The sequence below is a fragment of the Amphiprion ocellaris genome, chromosome 15 (genome assembly GCF_022539595.1).
Source record: "Amphiprion ocellaris isolate individual 3 ecotype Okinawa chromosome 15, ASM2253959v1, whole genome shotgun sequence".
Taxonomy (NCBI): domain Eukaryota; kingdom Metazoa; phylum Chordata; class Actinopteri; family Pomacentridae; genus Amphiprion; species Amphiprion ocellaris.
This window is the reverse complement of record NC_072780.1, coordinates 27,685,290-27,706,151: the sequence shown is the minus strand read 5'-3', so window position 1 is coordinate 27,706,151 and position 20,862 is coordinate 27,685,290. Positions and strand designations below refer to the sequence as shown.

At 36.3% G+C, this 20,862-nt stretch overlaps 1 protein-coding gene across 1 annotated transcript in view; it reads left to right on the top strand.

Annotated features, from left to right (window-relative positions):
• The window catches only part of si:ch211-191i18.2 (uncharacterized protein LOC564095 homolog), a 26,111-nt gene extending 8,796 nt beyond the window's left edge, over positions 1-17,315 (top strand). The window contains exons 2-5 of the mRNA XM_035952516.2: positions 5,925-6,011; positions 6,131-6,327; positions 11,847-11,941; positions 14,750-17,315. Coding sequence (XP_035808409.2) covers positions 5,925-6,011; positions 6,131-6,327; positions 11,847-11,909 — 347 coding nt within the window. The 3' untranslated portion in view covers positions 11,910-11,941; positions 14,750-17,315. The remainder of the gene's footprint in view (positions 1-5,924; positions 6,012-6,130; positions 6,328-11,846; positions 11,942-14,749) is intronic.
• Positions 17,316-20,862: the final 3,547 nt, after the last annotated feature.

The following is a 20,862-nucleotide window of genomic DNA, read 5'->3' as shown; positions in this document are numbered from 1 at the left end:
TGTCTGTCTATCTGTATGTGTGTGTTTTATAGAGGAAACAGGAAACAGAAGCAGGAAGTAGTTTCAGGTTCACCTGCAGAGTCCAGCAGCTGTTTTTGTGTTTGACTCAGATGAGTTGTAGCTGCCGTTGTGTTGTGTGTCAGCGCACACATGATACATGTGAGCTAAACGCAATATACAACCGTAGAACCACATATATGGAGGAAAATACAGCCGGAGGTGTTTTAACAAGCTACAATAATGTAAATATAATGATAATAAAAGTCTGTTTCTGGCTAAACAACTTGTCACAGCTGCAGGTTTAATAGCTTCAACATTTGGATTATAAATCTATGAACGTAAATCACTGAATTTATTGATCTGGTTGAAAGTAAAGGACACAATATACTTTTTGAACAAACTGCTGTGTGTTTGTTGGCTTCTAAAACATCAACCTACAGAACTTCAAGCAGTTTCTGCGTATTTTATTTCCTCACGTCATATTTTTACTCACTGTACACTCATTTTTTACTGCAATATAAAGTCCTGCACTTCTATGGAAACAATAAAACTGTGACTAGGAGTAGAAATAGTACAAAATGTCTGAAGATGGGTCACAATGGACTCACAAATTCACTCACCCACAAAAAAAAAAAAATCACTCAGAAATGATTTAAATATGTCCTAAAGGATTTGAAACTTGTTAAAATGACTCAGAAATCTTTTTAGAGTGACTCCAAATATGTCAAAATAACAAAAAAGATCCCCAAATGAGTAGAAAATATTTATGATGAACTAAAAATTGATTAGAAATTGTCCCAAATAGCTCAGAATTCATCCAAAAATGACTCATAATCTGTCATTTTTCAAGTCCTGCACCTCTATTTAAACAGTACAACTGTGACTAGAAGTAGAGAAATAGTCCAAAATGTCTCAAAACTCACAAATTCACTCACCCACAAAAAAATTACTCATAAATATGACTTAAATATGCCCAAAAGGACTTGAAACTTGTTTAAAATGACTCAGAAAGCTTTTTAGAATGACTCAAAGGATGTCAAAATAACAAAAAAGACCCAAAATGAGTAGAAAATATTCGTGATAAATTAAAAATTGTCTAGAAATTGTCCAAAATATCTCAGAATTCATTAATAAATGACTCAAAATCTGCACCTTTATGGAAGCAACGCAACAATGACTAGAAGGAGAGAAAAAAATCAAAATGTTTTCTATCCAGCATGACTGTTATAATTCCACAAATTACATAAAAAACGAAAAAATTAAAGTTGTCTGTCTTTGATTATTTTACAAATATTGAAAAAAAAAAAAAAAAAAAAATGGAATCAACATGTTGAATATTCTTTTCCAAAACACACTCGGACAAAAAGTCCCTGAATTTTTGTCACATGATTCTTGGTCATAGTTGAGTCATTTATGGCTCCTCAATTGTACCTAAACGCTCAAATGTTTTATTTTTAAACAAAATCTGTTTAGAGTAAACGGTTTATTTGGGGGGAAATTGTATAATAAGGCATTTAGGATGAAGAGATTTTAATGAAGTTCAGATTTAATTTTCCACAGAGGGCAGCATATTACAGATGAGTAGTTCAAGGACCATCGGAAAGTTGAAAATCCAGTTATTCATTCTGAATTACCGTTTTTGTTTCTAATAACGGGTGTAATTTTGCAGATTTTCATAAAAAAAAAAAAAAAAAAAACAAGAAAGAGATGGTTTTCAAACCTACTGGCTGGTTTTATGGTTCAGAGGATTAAATCAAACTGAAGTCTATATCCAACCATTGTTTTTATCACAGCTTAGTTCATCCTGTGGGCACTTAAAAAACTGTGACATTTATTTTTTACAACCTGAAATCTGGTAAGCTGGTAGATAAGAGGCGTGGGAACCAAGAAATGTTACTTTTAAAGAGTTCATAATTCAAAATTTAGCAGATTTATTGGAAAAAACAAACAAACAAAATGAAGTGCAGATAAAGCATAAAATGCTCAGCTTATTTTGCTCTGAAGAAAAAAAAACACAAATCAAAGGATTATTTAGATAAAAACAAATATTAACTAACTAATGAGCCCTTTTATATTTATTCAAAAAATACTAAAAATATTAATAACAGAACATCAGTGCAACATTATAACAGTAAGATGTTTAATTTAGGAGCAGTTCCTCAGCAGGAGGTTCCAGAAATGACGTTATATTTGTTTTTCATCATGTATGTGAGATAAAAACCAAATGAATCCTGCTGTTCAGGGAGGACGGCGTTCTGTGGTCTTTATCAGCTGCAGGTCAGACTGGTGATGTGAAACTCAGAGGATCAGCAGAAACTTTTTCCCAGGCGGAGAAGCCTGATGGATGAGGAGTAGGAGGAGGAGATAAATCCTCAGGGATCAGGATTCCCATCAGACTGTGAATGAAGGTTTTTCTCATCAGTTCGTCCTGATAACATCCGTCGTCTTCATGTCTGCTTTTAAATCCACCTGCTTCAAACAATCAGCTCCGCTTGCTGTTTGAATCATCAGACGTGGACAGAAACAGCCGTTAAGTCACATTTTCTTAAAATTAGTGCTGCAGATCCACTAGAAAACCACCATCGACCAACTGTCTGCTGTATGAGAGCAGCTGGATTTATGATGACTCCTTTAAAGAGACCTTTTTTGCTTTTGATGTCCCTCCTTCAGTGTGTTTGTATAGCTGCTTTTCTTTCCATATAAAAGGTCTGCAAACTTCCACACCAATGGGACTTATTCTCAAAAAACTGCTTCTTACCACCCGGAAATACCTCGTTTGAAGTCCAGGCTTTTCTTTTGTTCCTTATCTACATCACTATGTCACATATTTGCACAATACGGCAGAACAGCTAGTTTGGTATCAAAGAATTAGCAGCTGCCACTCAATTTCACATTATTTCCTCACGAGTCTGTTAGAGCATCTTACTGTCAGTACTCAGAGATCTGCTGGGTTTACAAAACACATTAGCTGGTTTTGGTCCAGGAGGGAGCCTTAAAGAGACAGAAGCTAGTGGGGCATTCCAGAATTGGAGGATATTTGGGCTTTAAAATTCTTGAAAAATAAACCCTCTCTTTCACAATTTTCTGCTACATGTTCATCAATAATAGGTAATAAAGTATGAAAGGCTTGATTGGCTCAGCTTACACACCAATGGTACCATTTTTTCCCCATGTTTTATTTGTTGTTTGCTAACCCTACTCTAATCACAGTAACAGGAGTTCATGTTTTTGGAACTTAAAGGTCCCATATTGAGCCTTTTTTCAGCCAATCAATGTAAATCTCACATGTTCCCAGAATGTGTCTTTCAGTTTCTCAGCTCAAAATGCCACAAATATGGTTCATTTCACCACAAGTGTATAATTTCTGGTTTTAGTCCTGATCTAAATTGGCTGCTTTGGTGTCTGTTGCTTTAAAGTCTCCACCCCCTTCAGGAAGAAAACTCTTTATGTGTCTGTGATTAACAGCACAGAGAATAACAGTTCAGTGCATGGTAGCTGAATGAGTGTGTAACCAAGACTTTCTATCACAAATTTCTCTCTAAGCATCATTTCACATGGAAATATTGCAGAATTCTTTTTTTAAACACATGTTTGGTGAGGTCGTTGGAGAACATTGTTTTTTTTTTAATATAATCAGTATTTTAGCAGAGCAGCAGCTGGGAAATGTCTCTGAAATGGCCTCTGGTTTCCATGTAGTTTCATTGGGTTGCGTTTTTGACGTCATTTAATACTTGTTCTGATGTTGGACAACAGAAACTATGAAATACATGTAAAGGAGAACAGCTGTATTGGGAATTCAGCTGTATTCAAATGCACAATATGTGTGCACAGAGAGCAGGAGAGAAGCTAACCTGCTGAGTTAGTTTAGGCTGCACTGAAATACAGTAACCCGCCAAGTCCTTGTTTACTTGTTTTGAGTCACTCTTAAAGTTTCCACCATCTCTGAATATCTCCCAGCTTTATAGTTTCCACCGAGTTCTGAGTTGTGGACATACAATCAAAGCTAATAGTAACGTTAGCCAAAGTAACGGCACAACATGCGAACACCAAGGATTTTCCATTTGGTGTGGTGACATTATCATAAAAATCCACTAGACCTTTAGCTCCTCAGGTGCTGGGAGTGCATGGGGATTCTTGTGTTCACTCTTACAGCCAACAGCAGAACATTTGGTGTGTTTGACTTTTAGTGGAGACATTTTAGAGTTAGGGCTGCACGGTGGATTGGTGGTTAGCACTTTCGACTTGCAGCTGGAAGATCCCTGGTTCGTTCCCCAGACTTCCCGGGATCTTTCTGCATGGAGTTTGCATGTTCTCCCTGTGCATGTGTGGGTTTTCTCTGGGTTCTCCAGCTTCCTCCCACAGTCCAAAACATGCTCAGGTTAATTAGTAACTCTAAATTGTCCATAGGTGTGAATGTGATTGTTTATGTAGCCCTGTGATAGACTGGTATAGTCAGCTGGGATAGGCTCCAGCCCCCCATGACCCTAATGAGGATTAAGAGGTGTATAGATAATGGATGGATTTTAGAGTTAGGAGAAGCATCTCTATAAAGTAAATAAACCTGGCTGTGACTATGAGGCAGCTTGTCTTTCTGAATAGTTCATTTGAAAGCAGTGAGGAGGCGGTTCCATCTAAACAACTATTGCTTTCTGAGTTTCTTCGCTGAAACTGAGTAAAATTCTGATCGGTCTGTAAAGCTGGGAGCGGCTCAAGGAATGGAAGAGTCTTACTAGGTTTATTTTAGACCTCCCAAGTTTTTAAAACAAAACATAACAAAATGCTTTCTTTTTTAACCATCCGGGATCTTTGTTGTCACTAATAGAACCTAAAAACACAATCATCAGCCTGTAAATGTTTGAAATGTGGACTCTTTAAACAACAACTCTGTGTTTGAACTCTGTTCAACAACAAAGTGAAAACACACTCTGGATGCAGAATGCAGCCAAACACTCCCCACAGTTTCTACTGAAGGAAAAATAACTTTCATACATGCAGACGTGGAAAAAAACAAAATAAACAGGAAACATGAGACAACATCTCAACACTGCGGCGGCTTTGTGATTCATTTGTTCTCCACAAAACAGAAATCAATCAAATACTGTGGATGTCTTGTTACAGGTTACAGGAAAACATGATGTGGTTAATGTCACTTTTACTGACTGCATATGAATGCATCTCCAATTAAATGCAGGAATTAAGACTGTCCATTTAATTTTGAAATGGTAATTCAGCATGGGAACATTTCAAAATAAGATGGTAATTTTGTGTTTGTTTGTTTGTTTATTTTTCTCTTAAGTAAGACTTTAACTTTTAGATGCAATGGAGTATTTATTTTTTACATTGTTTGTGTTCATGCTTAAGTACAAATATAGGATTTAAGAACTTCATCCACTGTTGGAAATTAGTTTTGTTCCACACACATGTATTTATATACACTGAGAACAGTGAACATCAGTTTAAGATTATATTTTGTGTTGTGCAATAGAAGTTTTAACGCACAAGACACCAGAAAAATGTATGATTTTAAAAATGTGATAAAAACATTTCTTAAATTGTAAATACGGTTGTCTTTTGCTGTGAGTTCTTGTTCTTTTCGCACAATAAACACACGACACCACAAATTAAAGTCACCACAGAGCTCATAATGTCATAAATTCAAAAAAATTATAATTAAAAATAAAGATATACAGCTATCTCAATTGAAATATAATCATCAAAACAATCAAATATTTTTATTATTATTGTTTTTTGGCTATCATTTAGCTAAGTGGCTACAGTACATCTTCAAAGGTACATTTAGCCTAGTTTAGCATAAAGACTGGAAACAGGGGAACTGTTAGCTTAGCTCGAACTCTGAGGTTGTGTGTGTCTTTGTGGTCTATTGTGTTCTGACTAATGCTAACATGACCACATTGTGTTTTCAGTTTGTGAGGCTCAGTATTACGGCGACTTCACGCAGGCTCCAGACTACGACTCCGACTACAACGCCACCTTCGAGTACAGCTTCTACAGTAAGTCACAGTCTGCCATTAGTCACAACTAGCTAGTAGCGGATGAAGTAGCATGAAAATACAAAAACGTTTAATGTTCTGTCGTCCCTCTGATGACGAATGTTCGCTGGTGTTTTCAGGTAACGCCAGCAGCGAGGACCTGGACAGGTTCAGCGAGCGATTCATGGACGAGGATGATGAGGATGGGCGGGAGGAAGAGGACACAGGAGGGCAGCAAGGGCAAGAGGAAGTGACTGTTACCATGGCAACCACCAGAGGTGTCACTGTGAAGGGCGGTGTTCACGGTCGTAGCGCCGCATCACCTCCTGTTTCTCTGGTAAGAGCGTCCAATCAGTCGAAACTGTACGCATACTCAGCTAAAGTTAATTTAAACCAAAGTTTAACTAGTTAAACCAGGCCTAATCCAACCTCAGTTACAATCAAGCTAGGTTTAAGTCAAAACATAACTGAACCAGTTTTACCAATTTCAATCAGCTGTAAATTCTGTTAAACTAAAGTTAAATCTGATTTATACCTTAGTTAATCTAAAATTAAATCTCAGTTCGACCAGGGTAACTTTAAACCTCTGAAGTTAAGTTAACCCCACCTAAACTGTACTTAAGTTAACAAGTTTTGACCTTTCTCTACCAGGTTTATGTTCCCTCAGTTAAATCAAAGTTAAGCCTTCGTGAAACCAAACTACCATCTTGAATTTTAATCTCAGTAAAACTCAATTACCCTAAAGTTAAACTTCACTTAATCTAATTCAAAAGTTAGCACAAAGTTAAACCAATTCTACGAGTGTTATGTTCTGTCAGTTACACCGACGCTAAGCCAAAGTTAAACCATGATTAGACCAGGTTGAATATTACACTCAGTGACACTACATTAAGTTATACTTCACTTCATCTAGTTCAAAAGTTAAACCAAAGTTAAAACAATTTTACCTTAAGCATTTCTACCAGTTCTTTCAGTTAAACCAAACTTAAATCTTGATTAGACCAGGTTAAATTTAAACCTCAGTTAAACTCAAGTTAAACCTTATTTAATCTAGTTCAAAAGCCAAACCTCACTTGAGCCAAACCAAAGTTAAACCTCAGTTAAACCAGGTTTCATTTAAACCTAAATGAAACTTGGTTACCCTAACCTTCACTTATACTGTTTTCTGCCAGGTTTTTGCCCTCTCAGTTACATTTCAAAGGTTACATTTCAATCGGACAAGTTTGAATTTAAACCTCAGTGAAGCTATTTTAACCTGAAGTTAAACTTAACTTCATCTAGTTCAAAAGTTAAACCAAAGTTAAATCAGTTTTAACTATTTCTACCAGGTTTATGTTCTCCCAGTTAACCCAAAATTAAACTTAAGTTAGACCAGTTTTTTTTCACTTAAACTCAACTTAATCTAGTCAAAAAGATAAACTAAAGTCAAACTAGTTACAACAATTTCTGCTACAGGTTTTCTGATAGACCAAAATTAAACCACAGATGAAGTCAGACTTTCAATAAACCTGTCAGACAGTTAAACAAAATGTTAAACCTCAGTTAAACCCTACTAAAAGCATATTTAAACCTGAATTTTTCCCACGGTTAAACTTGGCTTGAGTAAAGGTTATGTCAGATTTCCATGAAACCAGGTGTAATTGACCACAGGCGCAGTTTTAAACTTTGGTTTTTGGGATCACGTTGTTGGGTTTAAGCAACAGAACCAACATGAACCTGATGATCCGGATCAAAGCGGCGGTCGGTCTGATGCTATTTATAAAAGTTCTGACTCAGCAGGTGGATTCTGTTAACAGTCGGAGTCCATCTGGTTTCTGTAAGACAATCTGATCTGTGCAGCTTCGACAAACACGACTCTCCTCAAATCTGAGTGGTGGTGAGTGTAAAGACAACAACAGAGTCAGAAGAAACACTGAAAACAAGAATGAGCTAAAGCTGCTCCAACAAAACAGAGGTTACATCAGAAAAGATCCTATAGTTTGTTGTTTCCTCTGTACAGAAATGTATAATAAAAACGTTACAGCGTTCGCATAAGTGGATGTGATGGATGCTGATGTGTGGTCTATGCTGTTCGGTCTCTTTGGGTTCAATCAGTCTGGTTTTCTGCGACGTCTCACAGATGAATGAGTCTCAGTGTTCACTTATTGACACCAGAACCATAAATCTCCTCGAAGCAGACCCACCACAGAAGAAGAAAGTTCACGAACTGTTGTTTGTCTTCGCTTTCAAACCGCAGACGTGAAATTATCTGCAAGAAAGCCTCAGAATCAGATTTGTGTCTATTTGTTTCCACTTTTATTGTTTCAGGTTGTAGTCAGAGTCTTTCTGCCCCGAGTGTCGCCTCCCAGACTGCACAGTCTGTTCTGTCTGCTCTGGTTGGTCTGGGTCTGCCATATCCACAACAGTTAATCAACCAATAACATGTTGTATGTACAGAGACTTAGTGTAAGTCAAAGGTGACCAGATAAACCGGGTCTAACCAGCTTAAACCTTTTATAAAACAAAGTTGTTCCTCTTTCAAGTTGATCATTAAACCATAATTAAATGAAAAACAACTTGACATACGTTACAGTCAGGTTTAAGATCAACCTCACTTTAAACTCAGATAACTTAAAGCCAAACCAGATTTAAATTTGACTTCAGTTAATCCAGAATGAAACTTCAGTCAAGGTCACTTGCTTTTTTTTTTTTGCCCTGAGTTTTGCCACTAAGGCTGCATTCAGTCTGTCCTATCTGCGCTATGCCTGTTGTACACATTAGTGCAATTCAAATGTGATCAGTTAAACCTGGATTAAACCAGGTTTAATCAAGTTAAACCAAAGTTAGGCTTCCTTTAAGTCGTAGTTGACAGTTAAATCAAAGTCAATCTCAGATATCCCTTGGTGTAACCTCCTGTACCTGCTCTGATGGTTTAGATCTGTTCCTACTAATAACACTCAATCACTAATACGATATCTGTATAGAGCCTTCCATACAGAGCAGTTCAGCCAATTTAAACCAGACTTATTCAAGGTTAACCTTAGTTAAAGCAAAGTTAAACCTTCCATACTCGATCATCAAACCAAACTTAGATAAATCATAAGCTCAGACAGATCAAACGCAGGTTTAAGCTTAACCTCAGTTTAACCTCAGATAACTCAAAACCAAACCAGGTTTAAGTTGTACCTCAACTACACCAGCATTAAACACGAGTCAGAGCTCTCTTAAACCAAGAGTAGGATTCTGTCACCAACCACAACAGTCAATCAGTAGCATGATATTTGTACAGATGTTTCATCCACATTAGTGCAATCCAACCAGGTCAAACCAGGTTTAACCATCCATCCATTATCTATACACCGCTTAATCCTCATTAAGGTCATGAGGGGGCTGGAGTCTATCCCAGCTGATTTAGGGTGAAGGCAGGGGACACCCTAGACAGGTCACCAGTCTATCACAGGTCTACATATACAGACAAACAATCACACTCACATTCACACCTATGAACAATTTAGAATCACCAATTAACCTCAGCATGTTTTTGGACTGTGGGAGGAAGCTGGAGAAAACCCACTCATGCACAGAGAGAACATGCAAACTCCATGCAGAAAGATCCCAGGCCCAGGCCGGGACACGAACCAGGGACCTTCTAGCTGTGAGGTGACAGTGCTAACCACCCACCCACTGTACAGCCCGTCAGTCAATCAATAATACGTCATTTGTATAGAGTCCTTCACATACATTAGCGCAGTTCAACCAGGACAAACCAGGTTTGACCAAATTACAGCTAAGTTTGACCTTCGATAAACCATATTTATTCGTCCTTCTGCTGATAGGCAACATTTATATAAATCCTTCTAATAAACAAAAGTCATATTAAAACATATAAAACCAAAATTAAGCACAAGTGAAGGACCGTTAGAAAGGAGGCTTTTAAAGTTTTGACTCTCAGGCTCCATAGAGTGCTAGACTCCATACAGGTTAGAGCAAATCAAAGTCTTTGAAGGCAGTAAAACAACAAGAAACAACTGAAGCACTGAATAAATAAAATGCTGAAGGAGCCACAATTAAATCTATAATCTATAAAAAGCATTACAAACAATAATAATTTAAAATTAGATTCCCACAGTGAGACTGTGGGAACTCGCCTCTCTTTAGAGGAAAAAGACATCATATAAATCATTCTGTTTATAGTTATGAAGACTTGGTTTAAGAACAGAGAAAGTCTGCAGGAACTGAATGTAAATCACTGTGATCAGAGTGTAATTATTGATCCAGATGTCGTTAATAACATGGAGTTTTTGCACTGAACAGCTGCAGTGACACAAACCTTCCTCTCAGGTGAACCAAAAGCCACACCTGGTGGCTTCAACCAGACACTACAGCTGATATTAGACTGAACACAAGCTGCTCAAATTAACTCCAGAAACTCCGTAAACACCAATAAAACTGCAGCAACTTTGATGATAAACATATTTACATATTTTACATAGTCAAAGAGGCAATAATCAGTCTGATGGTTCAAATACAGCAGATATAAAACGCCTCATGGATTTATTCTGAGAGGCTGCCAGCAGGAGGCGCTCTCTCTACACTGAATAATATTGAATAACTTACCTCACTTTTAATAAAGCTTTTTAGAAATCACAGTAAACACAAGACATGAGATTTTTACAAACATATTTCATGTTTAAAACTATAATCATCAATGTCTCTGTTTTTATGTATTCCTTAAACTCTGTTTTAAACTTTTTGACATGTTTCATTTTATACTTTATCCCTAAATATTTATTTATTTTCCTGTTGTTTTAATTTGAATCGCACTATTTTTATGCTGTTTTTCTCTCTTTTTAAATACTATACTGCACTTCATGTAGCTATTGTAGTAACTTCTGTGTATGGAATATGCACTGCAAATAAACCTGCCTTAACTCACTGAACCACAAAACCCACTGACAGGTTTGGATGGCATATTATCTTTTTAATTAGTCACCAGAATTACAGAATTACACAGTTGCCAGACAGAAACTATGAAAACAGAAAAAAATCACCATATTTTCATCTGTGGTTAAAACTGTGATATTTCATCAAAATCAGTTTATTCTTCGTGTCTCATTTAAAAATTTCCAAAAATAGATGGTTTGCTACAATCAGATTCTGTAAAAAATTAAACATTCTGTGTATCTCAGCGCAGCTGTGAAGACATTAGTTTCTCAGCTGCAACAGTCACCTGCAAAAAGTCCAAAACATTTTGACTGAACTGCATGCTGTGTTTAAACAAAGCAGAGAAGAAACAAGCATGGAAACAAATTAAAAATGTAAATTATTATTATTATTATTATTATTATTATTGTTGTTGTTGTTGTTGTTGTTGTTGTTGTTAAGTGGAGTCACCATTTTATTTTCCAGTATCAGTGACACTTATGGGCAAAATGCTGTGCATGTTGATTCCATTTCTTTTCCACAATATTTGTAAAATAAATAATTAATAAATTCAACGTTAGATTTTTCTTTTTTAATGATTTATGGCATTATAACTGTGTCATACGGTACAGAAGACATTTTTAAGCTTTCTCAACTTCTAGTCATGATTGTTCTGTTTCCATAGAGGTGCAGGACTTTATATTGCAGAGAAAAATGAGCCCACAGTGAGTAAAAATGTGACAGGAACAAAACAAAACAAAACAAAACAAAACAAAACAAAACAAAACAAAACGAAACGAAACAAAACAAAACAAAACAAAACAAAACAAAACAAAACAAAACAAAACAAAACAAAACAAAACAAAACAAAACAAAACAAAACAAAACAGAAATGGCTTCTTCGGTTTAGAGGGTTTTAGCTGGATCCGCTGACGGTGTGTTTAATGTCTGCAGGAAATCAAGGCGCTGGTCTCGACTCTGATAATCCTGATGGTTGTGAATTTACAGCAGCTGTGACACTCACTGTGAGACACACACACACTGAGCAGGTGAGACAAACACACACACGCACACACACACACACACACACACACACACACACACACACACACACACACACACACACTCAGCAGTGAGAAAATAAAAGCTACAACAAAGAAGATAGAAATAAAGCTATCTTGACTGTAGAGTGGACACGATGATGCGTTCAGGGGCGATCATGTGTGGAAAGTTTTGCTTTGCACCAAAATTTCTCTGAGGTTGGTGTCAGATTCGAGGATTATAATCGTCAGACTAATAATAAACTCTGACTGTGAGTCTGTTTCTTCTGCTGCTGACATTTAGAATAAAAACTATCAGATCAAAGCTGCTGAATAAAAACTGATTCACAAAAGTTTGTCTGCTGTCAGGATAAAAGGTTCTTACGAAGCGTCCTCGTTCGCAGTGCGTCAAATACGTCATTTAGTCTCAGAGATACGCTCGAGGTGTCCTTTGGTGTCGGTGCTGCAACATTCGTCAACATTCAACACTGATATATGAGTTTTTCCATCTATGAGGCTGAGATTCGGTGTTGGATTATTTTATCTTCACATAGTTTAATTTCACTTTGTCATTTGACTCTTGTTTTCACTTGTTATTTGGGAAAAGATCCTGCTTTGAGATAAAATACACCCTTTTGTGACATTTAACCACATGTTAACATCTTTTTGCCTGAAAAATAGCAACATTTGAACTCTCTGGACATCTATTTCTGATGTTCGCAGGTTTTTATAAGACTTTCAAACTACCTGTATGTTGAAAAATTATGTTAAAAAGTGTTTAATCACTCCTTTTTTTTTTGCTCGGTTACATGTGAAATGATGAAATCTGTTGTTCTCGAGTCGCAGTTAGCTCATAAACTGCGTGAATAAAGCATTAATCTTGGAGTAAAGAGATTAAAACCATCAGTTGTATACAAAGCGATGAGGCAACTGTAGCTTTCCTCATATTTGCACATAAAATTTTTAGTTTTTCTGATGATATAAAAAGAAATAATAATACACGAATTTTCACCAGATGACCTGGATAAGTCTATTTCAAGAGAATTAATTATTCTAGAAGGATTGGGATGTTTTTGTTGAGGAGTATGTCACTATAGATAAGTAAGAAGCAGAAAAATGACTTTTTAATGTGAAAACCTATTCAGTGGTAAATAGTTTTTTGCTTTAAACGGCATTCAGATCTGACTTTGAACTGGTCATATGGAGCTTTGTGTTGATTTAAATGGTTAAACAGATGAGTCATGTTGCCTCATGTGGTGACAAGACAGTGAATATTTTGGCCAATACCACAATTTTTGAGCTGAAATATTTCCATACACCCAACTATGACTAGAATGATGATCACAATTATTTTTGATTAGCCTTAAAATGAACATTTTTTCATTCATGATTTTTGGGTCAAAATATTTTTCTTGCACTTTCACATTAAAAAAAAACAGAACTCCGCTTTCACTTCTGTGTTACATTTCTGCCAATGTCCAAATCTTCATCAAAATAAGGCTTAAAATAATCTTCACCTGTATTCAGAGTGTCTCCTAGCAGCAAAATATTAATAAAACGGAACCCAAAACGCCTCATTTACAGAACATTTGCTTATCAATAGACATTACTTTTTCCCAATGTTCCCTAAATGTCTTGCATGCCAGCTACAAAAGATACTAGATACACAGCTGTGCAGGGAATCTTCTGGTCTCCATTCAGTTCAGCAGCTCAAACAGGCGTGTGGGCAAAAATTCCTTTAAGAAAAAGTAAAATTATACTTTCTAATGTCAGATTCACCGAAGTTGAAAAGGAACTTCAGTTGAAATTGAAACAGATTGAACTGAAGCATCGATATTCCAGTCAATGTGAAAAGCCGAAGCCTTGATCACGATTCAATTCTCATTTGCTGTGCATCCCTGCACCTGCAGTTGCATTAATTTTTGCAACCAAATCTTTCTTTTCAGTGTTTCTCTTCTGTTTATCACTCATGTTGCTGTGCACGTCTCTTTTAAATATAGTTTAAAACAAAACTTAGTGTATCCAAGAGCCCTGAAATCAGAGAGAACTAGAAAAGCCAAGGCAGTGTCAGAAATGCAGCATTTTTTAAAGAAATGCAGCACTTGTTTATTAGTTAGTGATGATCAGAAATCACGGCAACATAGAATGTGTCCATCTAATATAGATGTACCCACAAACAAAATGACCTTGCGCTGAGCACAGGTGTGTGTTATGCATGTGTACGTTATGTACGGATGCCAATTTGTAGCAGGATCACAATCATGTGATCGTCAGCAGGCAGCTGACGGTAGCGTTCACTTGTTGTCATAGTTACAGTGACGCCATGCTGCTATCTCACAATGATACCCAAATCTTTAACAAATCTGTGGATCCAGACTATAAGCAGCATCACTGCCAAAATCTAACCACTTGGTCCTTGTGTCATTTCTGACCTTCCCTGAAAATTTCATCCAAATCTGTTGGTCTGTTTTTTTTAATAATGGTGCTAACAGACAGACAGACAAATGTATGGTGATCATCACATAACGCCGCCATGTTCCTTGGCAGAGCAATGATGCTCAGACATATTTTTCTTGTAGATTTGATATAGAAAGTTAGAACTGTTTTAAGTTTTCTTTTTGTATCAAACAGCAAAAAAGTTGTACCATGATGAGTTAATTTGACTTCAGACAATTAGTGATGTTTATTTACATGACTACAGTGTGAAAATGCACATGTGATTCTATTCACACAGCTGGAGAAACGTTCAGTCGCATTTTCTTCTGATGATTTTACCCAAAATAGTTTTTTGATTGGAAATGTGTTTGTGTTTTCCAGCTGTCGTCAGGTGTGTGTGCGATCACCTGACCCAAAGAAGGCGGAGTCACTTTAACCTCAGCAGAGAGTGTTCCCCTCCCCCCTCCTAAACATGGCTGTCCAGGTGGATTTCAGCCAATCACAGAGCATCTTTACTTCAGCAGTGGAGTTCTGAACTCATAAAACAGATGAACTTCATCACATGAGGAATCACATTTTTAACACCTGAAGGTGGCAGAAAGATGACAGGACCGTGGTTTGAACATTTTATTATATCTGCTGGTAATAAATATGAAGTTTATTTATACCAAAACTGTAGTCAACCTGTCTTCTAGAAATGACATTTATATTCATAACAGCAGGTTAAAACTTTAAACGTTTATAATTCATGAAGAAATTATATTAATTGATCTATTTGTTACTTTGCTAAAACACTGACACCAAATGTAGTAAAATAATTTTTGTTTCCCATGAACATACTCAATCTTGTAGTCAAACATCCACAAGATTTCAAGAATTGTGCATTTGTTAGAAATTTGCACCACTGAACATGAACTGTGTCACGCTTTTAATTGTTCATGTTGTGGCCTGTTTTGGATTTCAAGATTAAGTTGTGTTTTACTGTTTGTTGTTTTAATTTTACTTCAATTATTTGAGGTAATTAAGACAAAAAACCTGAGGGAAGGGTCTATTTATTATTCCCTCAGAGAAGAATTGGGAGTCTGCAACCAGTCAATGATTATTGATTTTTCAGTGTTCATAAAAGCCCTTCTTATTCCCAAATGACTCATGTGAAGATATAAGTCTTTGTCTTTCCAACAGTAACGAACTCAAACAGTTTATTTTTGGACTTCAGCGAGCTCCTCCTCCAAACTGGAGATTCTCCTTCATGGAGACAGTTCGAGGTGACTTCAGGGCCTGTGTGAAATTTTAACTAGTATTTTAACACTCAAAAAAACCCCAAAACCAGAAAATATAGTTCCACTGTAACGCAAAAATGTTGGGTTTTGTAGGTCCTTAGTGGCCAAGAAGACCGACTAAAACTATGCAGCCACCTTGTTTAACCCACTGAACCCCGAGAAGATGTTTTTTTGTTCATGTCACATTTGAATTGACTGTGGGCTCATTTTTCACTGCAGTATAAAGTTCTGCACCTCTATGGAAACAGAACAACCATGATTGAATTAGAGAGGACTCAGAAGTCTCTCCTGTGCAGTTTGACACAATTATAATGCCACGAATAAAAGACAATATAGTTTATTGCTTATTTAAAAAAATAAAAAAACTGGAATCAACTTTTTTTTCCATCCCCAAATGTACAGCTTACCAATACTGGAAAAATAAATGTGAACTCAACACATTAAAGATTTTACTTCTTATATTTTTAATTAGTTTTCATACTTGCCTCCTCTCTGCTCTGTGTTAACACTGCCTGCAGTTCAACCGAATAGTCTCTAAATTTTAATCACGTGACTGTTGGTCACAGCTGAGTCACTAATGGCTTCGCACTTGCACTGGAGAAGCAGAATTTTTGTTATTTTACAGATTCTTGCTGGAGCAAACAATTTATTTTAAACATATTTTTACATGAGACATGTAGAATAAAGTGATTTTGATAAGATATCATAATTTTAAGGTAAGATATGATTAATTTTCATGACAGAAACTTATCAAAGACAATTCAAGGATGCCCTGAAAGTTGAAAATCTGAAGATTGTGTCTGTTTTCACAGTTTCTGGCTGATAATAGTGTTATTTTTGTAATTAAAAAACAAACAAACAAACAAACAAACTTGACTTTCAAACCCACCAGGAAGTTTTGGGTTTCAGAGGGTCAAGCAAAAATAAATTATGGAAATGTTTTTTTTTTAACTACTATTAAGGACTGAACTCTAGTTTTGATATAAATAAACTTCCGTACTATTGATCATAAATAAAGAACAGTAGAAGCCTTTAACGTTAAGGGCTGCTAACAGATTCTGATGGTGACGACATATTTTTTATAAAACAATCCAGATCCTCTAAACTAAGAGCACATGAACGTCCTGTTGTGTCTGTAAATGTGATTCTCTCTCTGTTAGTTTGCTTTTTATTTTATAAACTTCACTTCTCCACAGTTTCTCTTGGAACATTTTCACATATGCAGTCTCACGGTGAATCAAACACCAGCACTTTTGTCGGCGAGTAGCACTTACAGTATTTAGTTCTGTTGTTCTGTAGAGAAAATAAACGCTAAAATAAAGACACATCATAAAGATGACCGTAAATGAAACTGGGCATCAAAAATCATTCAGTTTATATTTTAAAGCATTCACTGCCTTGTCCTGTTAAAGCCCATCAGTTTGTCAGAAAGTGTTAATAAACAGATGAAATTTAAACGTTTATTTTGATATTTTAAAACTGCAAACACGACAACAGCAAGAGAAGAAACAAAGTAAAAACTTTTTAAAAGGGTTTTTATGCAGTATAAAGAGAAAAAAACTAATGAATGTGACAGGAAAAACTTTTAGAACAATTTGAACAGATGTTGTTTATTAGCTTTATTGTTTATATTTGTTTGTGTTTTGCAATAAAAGATAGAAAAATTATCACCAGCTTCTTGTTGGGTGTTTTTCTTTAACGCATGATACTAGTTAGTGGTTAATTAATATCTTTTTGTGGCTGTTTACATTTAATTTTGATAATTTTACATCTTTTTCTCATTGTTTTGTGTCACATTTTTGCCATTTTACTTTTTTTTCTCCTTGTTTGCTTTTTAATTTTGGTTGTTCTACATCTTTTTGCAGTTGTTTTGTGGGACATTTTTGGTTCTTTTGTATCTTATGGTGATTGTTTGCATTTAAAGTTGGCTGTTTTACTTTTGTTTGTAATTGTTTGGATTTACTTGTGGTTGTTTTTCATCACATTTCAATCATTTTAAATGTTTTTGTGACTCATTTAAGTTAATTTGCAACTTTTTGCCGTGGCTTGGCATCATATTTTTGTCATTTCACATCTTTTGGTGATTGTTTTGCATTTAATTTTGGTCATTTTACATCATTAGTTGGTCATTTGCATTTTTTGTTGTTTGTTTATTTTGATTTATTTGTTATTTTGATTTATTTACTGATGAATGTGTGATCTTTAGTCCTCCGCAGAATTGCCACATTAGGCGCTAGAAACGTACTTTAAAAAAAAAAACAAAAAAAAACAACACTGTAAAACACTTGGTCAGTTTGGTTTTCAGGAAATGAGCTGGTGAATTTTGATTATGGATTGGTACTGATTCACTCTCATGGACTTAAACTTTTGATGTTTGCTGGTATAAATCTGACAGACGAGGATCTTATGAAGCCACTGTGACTCCCTCAGTTTGTCTCCATGAAGCCTTCTAGTTTCGCACATTGTGGTTTATTTCTGGTCCTGTGTGACGAGGTTTGATCGTGATAGGAGGTGTCTGTTAGCGAGGACGAGTCCATCGGTGTTAGAACTCACTGAGAGTGTTGAGAGGACGAGGTGACGGACGCCTCGGGCTCAGCGGTTATTTCAGTCCAGGAGGAATCTGCACGAAAACACAAACCTGCTGAGAAATGATTCAGAAATGGTTTTTAATGTCTGAACACAAACAAGGACGAACGTTCCACAGTCAGAAGGACAAGAGTGGAACATATCTTCATCGTTTTGTTTCACCCTTTAAACTACAAGTACAAGATCATCTTTAATGCAGAATTGTCCTCACAGTGCAGAGATGTCCTCACAGTGTAGAAATGTCCTCACGGTGCAGAAATGTCCTCCTAATAGAATGTCGTCACAGTGCACAAATGTTGTCTTAATGCAGAAATGTCCTCACAGCGTAGAAATGTCCTCATGGTGCAGAAATGCCCTCAGTGTAGAACATTATCATGATGCAAAAATACCCTGACAATGTAGAAAAGTACTCTTAATGTAGAAATGTCCTCATACTGCAGAAACGTTGTCACAGTGCAGAACATTCTCAAAGTGTAGAAATGTCTCCACACTGTAGAATGTTCTCACAATGAAGAAATGTCTCCACACTGTAGAATGTCCTCACAGTGTAGAAATGTCTCCACAGTGTAGAATGTTCTCACAGTGAACAAATATTCTCACAGTGTAGAAATGTCCTCATAGTGTAAAACATTCTGAAAGTGTAGAAATGTCCCTGCAGTGTAGAATGTTCTCACAGTGTACAAATGTCCTAACAACCTAGAACATTCTCACAGTGTCTAAATGTCCACACAGTGTAGAACATCATCACAGTGTAGATATGTCACCACAGTGTACAAATGTCCATACAGTGTAGAACTTTCTCACGGTGTAGAATTGTTCTGCTAATGCAGAAATGTCCTTACAGAGTAGAAATGTCCTCTTAATGCCTAAATGTCTTCCTCGTGCAGAGACATGCTCATGGTGATGTTTTAAATCTGAAATGTGACCACATGGAGTTGGACAGACACTCTGAGGATCAAAGGTGTGTTTGAAGTTTAGTGACCTTCAGTGAAAGTCGTCTGTTGGCAGACAAAACCGAGACACAACATCAGCACTGTAACTCAAACGCACTCAGCAGGTTCAGCTCTGTGATGACAAACTGTCCTGATTAAGACTGGTTGTTTTTTGCACCTCAGTTTGGCCATTTTACTTCTTTTTGTGGTTGTTTTCATTTAAAATTGGTTGTTTTGTCTCACACTTTGGTTGTTTTACATCTTTTTCTGGTTGCTTTGTGTCTCATTTAGGTAATTTTGTATTTTTGCTGTTTGTTTATGTCTCATTTGGGTAATTTTATACCTTTTCTGGTTGCTTTGTGTCTCCTTTTGGTTGTTTTACATCTTTTTGTGTCTTATTCCTGTAATTTTATATCTTTTTGTGGTTGGCTTGTCTCATTTTGGTCACAATACCTGTTTTTGTGGGTGGCTTATCAAATTTTGGTTATTTAATGTCTTTTTGTGATCGTTTACTGTCCCATTTTGGTCATTCTACATCTTATTGTGCTTGTTCATAATTTATATGGGTGGTTTTGTATCGTATTTTGGTCATATCACATCATTTTGTGATTTTTTTTGTGCGTCATTGTTGTCATTGTACATGTTCTGGCTGTCGTTCACATTTAATATTGGTTATTATGTGTCCCATTTTGGATGTTATACATCGTTTTGCGGTTGGTTTGTGTCATATTTTGGTCATTTTACTTCTTTTTATGGTTAGTTTGTGTTTCATTTAGGTAATTGTATGTCTTTTTGTGGCCATTTGCATTTAATTTTGGTTGTTTATAAATCAGTAAAAGTTCTGTCATAAGGATGCTGTCTAGTTTTGATTTCAGAGGACGAGGAGCATCTGTAAACCATACTGAGGAGGACAAACACTCAGGGTGGGCTGAGACAGAGAATATTTCACAACAGATGAAGGAAAATATGTCCTGTTTACTGCTGAAGCCCAGTTTTAGATTAATATCAGTTACAGAAGAGTCCATGTAAGGAGACAAATGGCAGCTGAAACACAGTAAAACATGCTTGTGGGAATTTTCCAGTCTGTTAGGGTTTGGACGCCTGCAGTGAATCGACTGCGTTCTGACCGAGAAGAGGCAGATCTCCATCTCAGACATGTGACTGAAGTTCTGTGTTTTTAGGGATGCCTCCTCCTGCTGCTGTTAATTCAGTTTATTCTCGAGCTGCTGCTGTTTCTCATTTTAGTCCTGAAGGTCGCTGAAACTGAAGCCTGAGGTCGTCCCGTCTTCTTCTTCTCAGGTTTTTTTCTGCATAAACAGCATGTGTGTGACGTCAGATTCAGCCTTGACTGTCGAGATTCAGAGATTTATCTTCAGCCGCAGGTTTAAACATAGTGACGGTTTTGTTTCATTTGCTTTCATTTTGCTGCTGCGAAGGATCTCTGACTGGATAAAACCACTTCTGTAACACTCAGTAACATTCGTCATGTTTATTTCACACTGAACTGTCAGAGTGTTTGTGTTGCTGCAAGGCTGAAAAGTTTGAATTTAGAACATTTTATTAACTTGCATTAAAAAAAAATCATGGAATAATACTACAAGTAATCATTTTTAGTTATGAAAATACGACAACAAAGAGTCAAAAAATACATTACCACCATCAGATGCAAAGAAAAACTACAAAGACAAAACCTGCA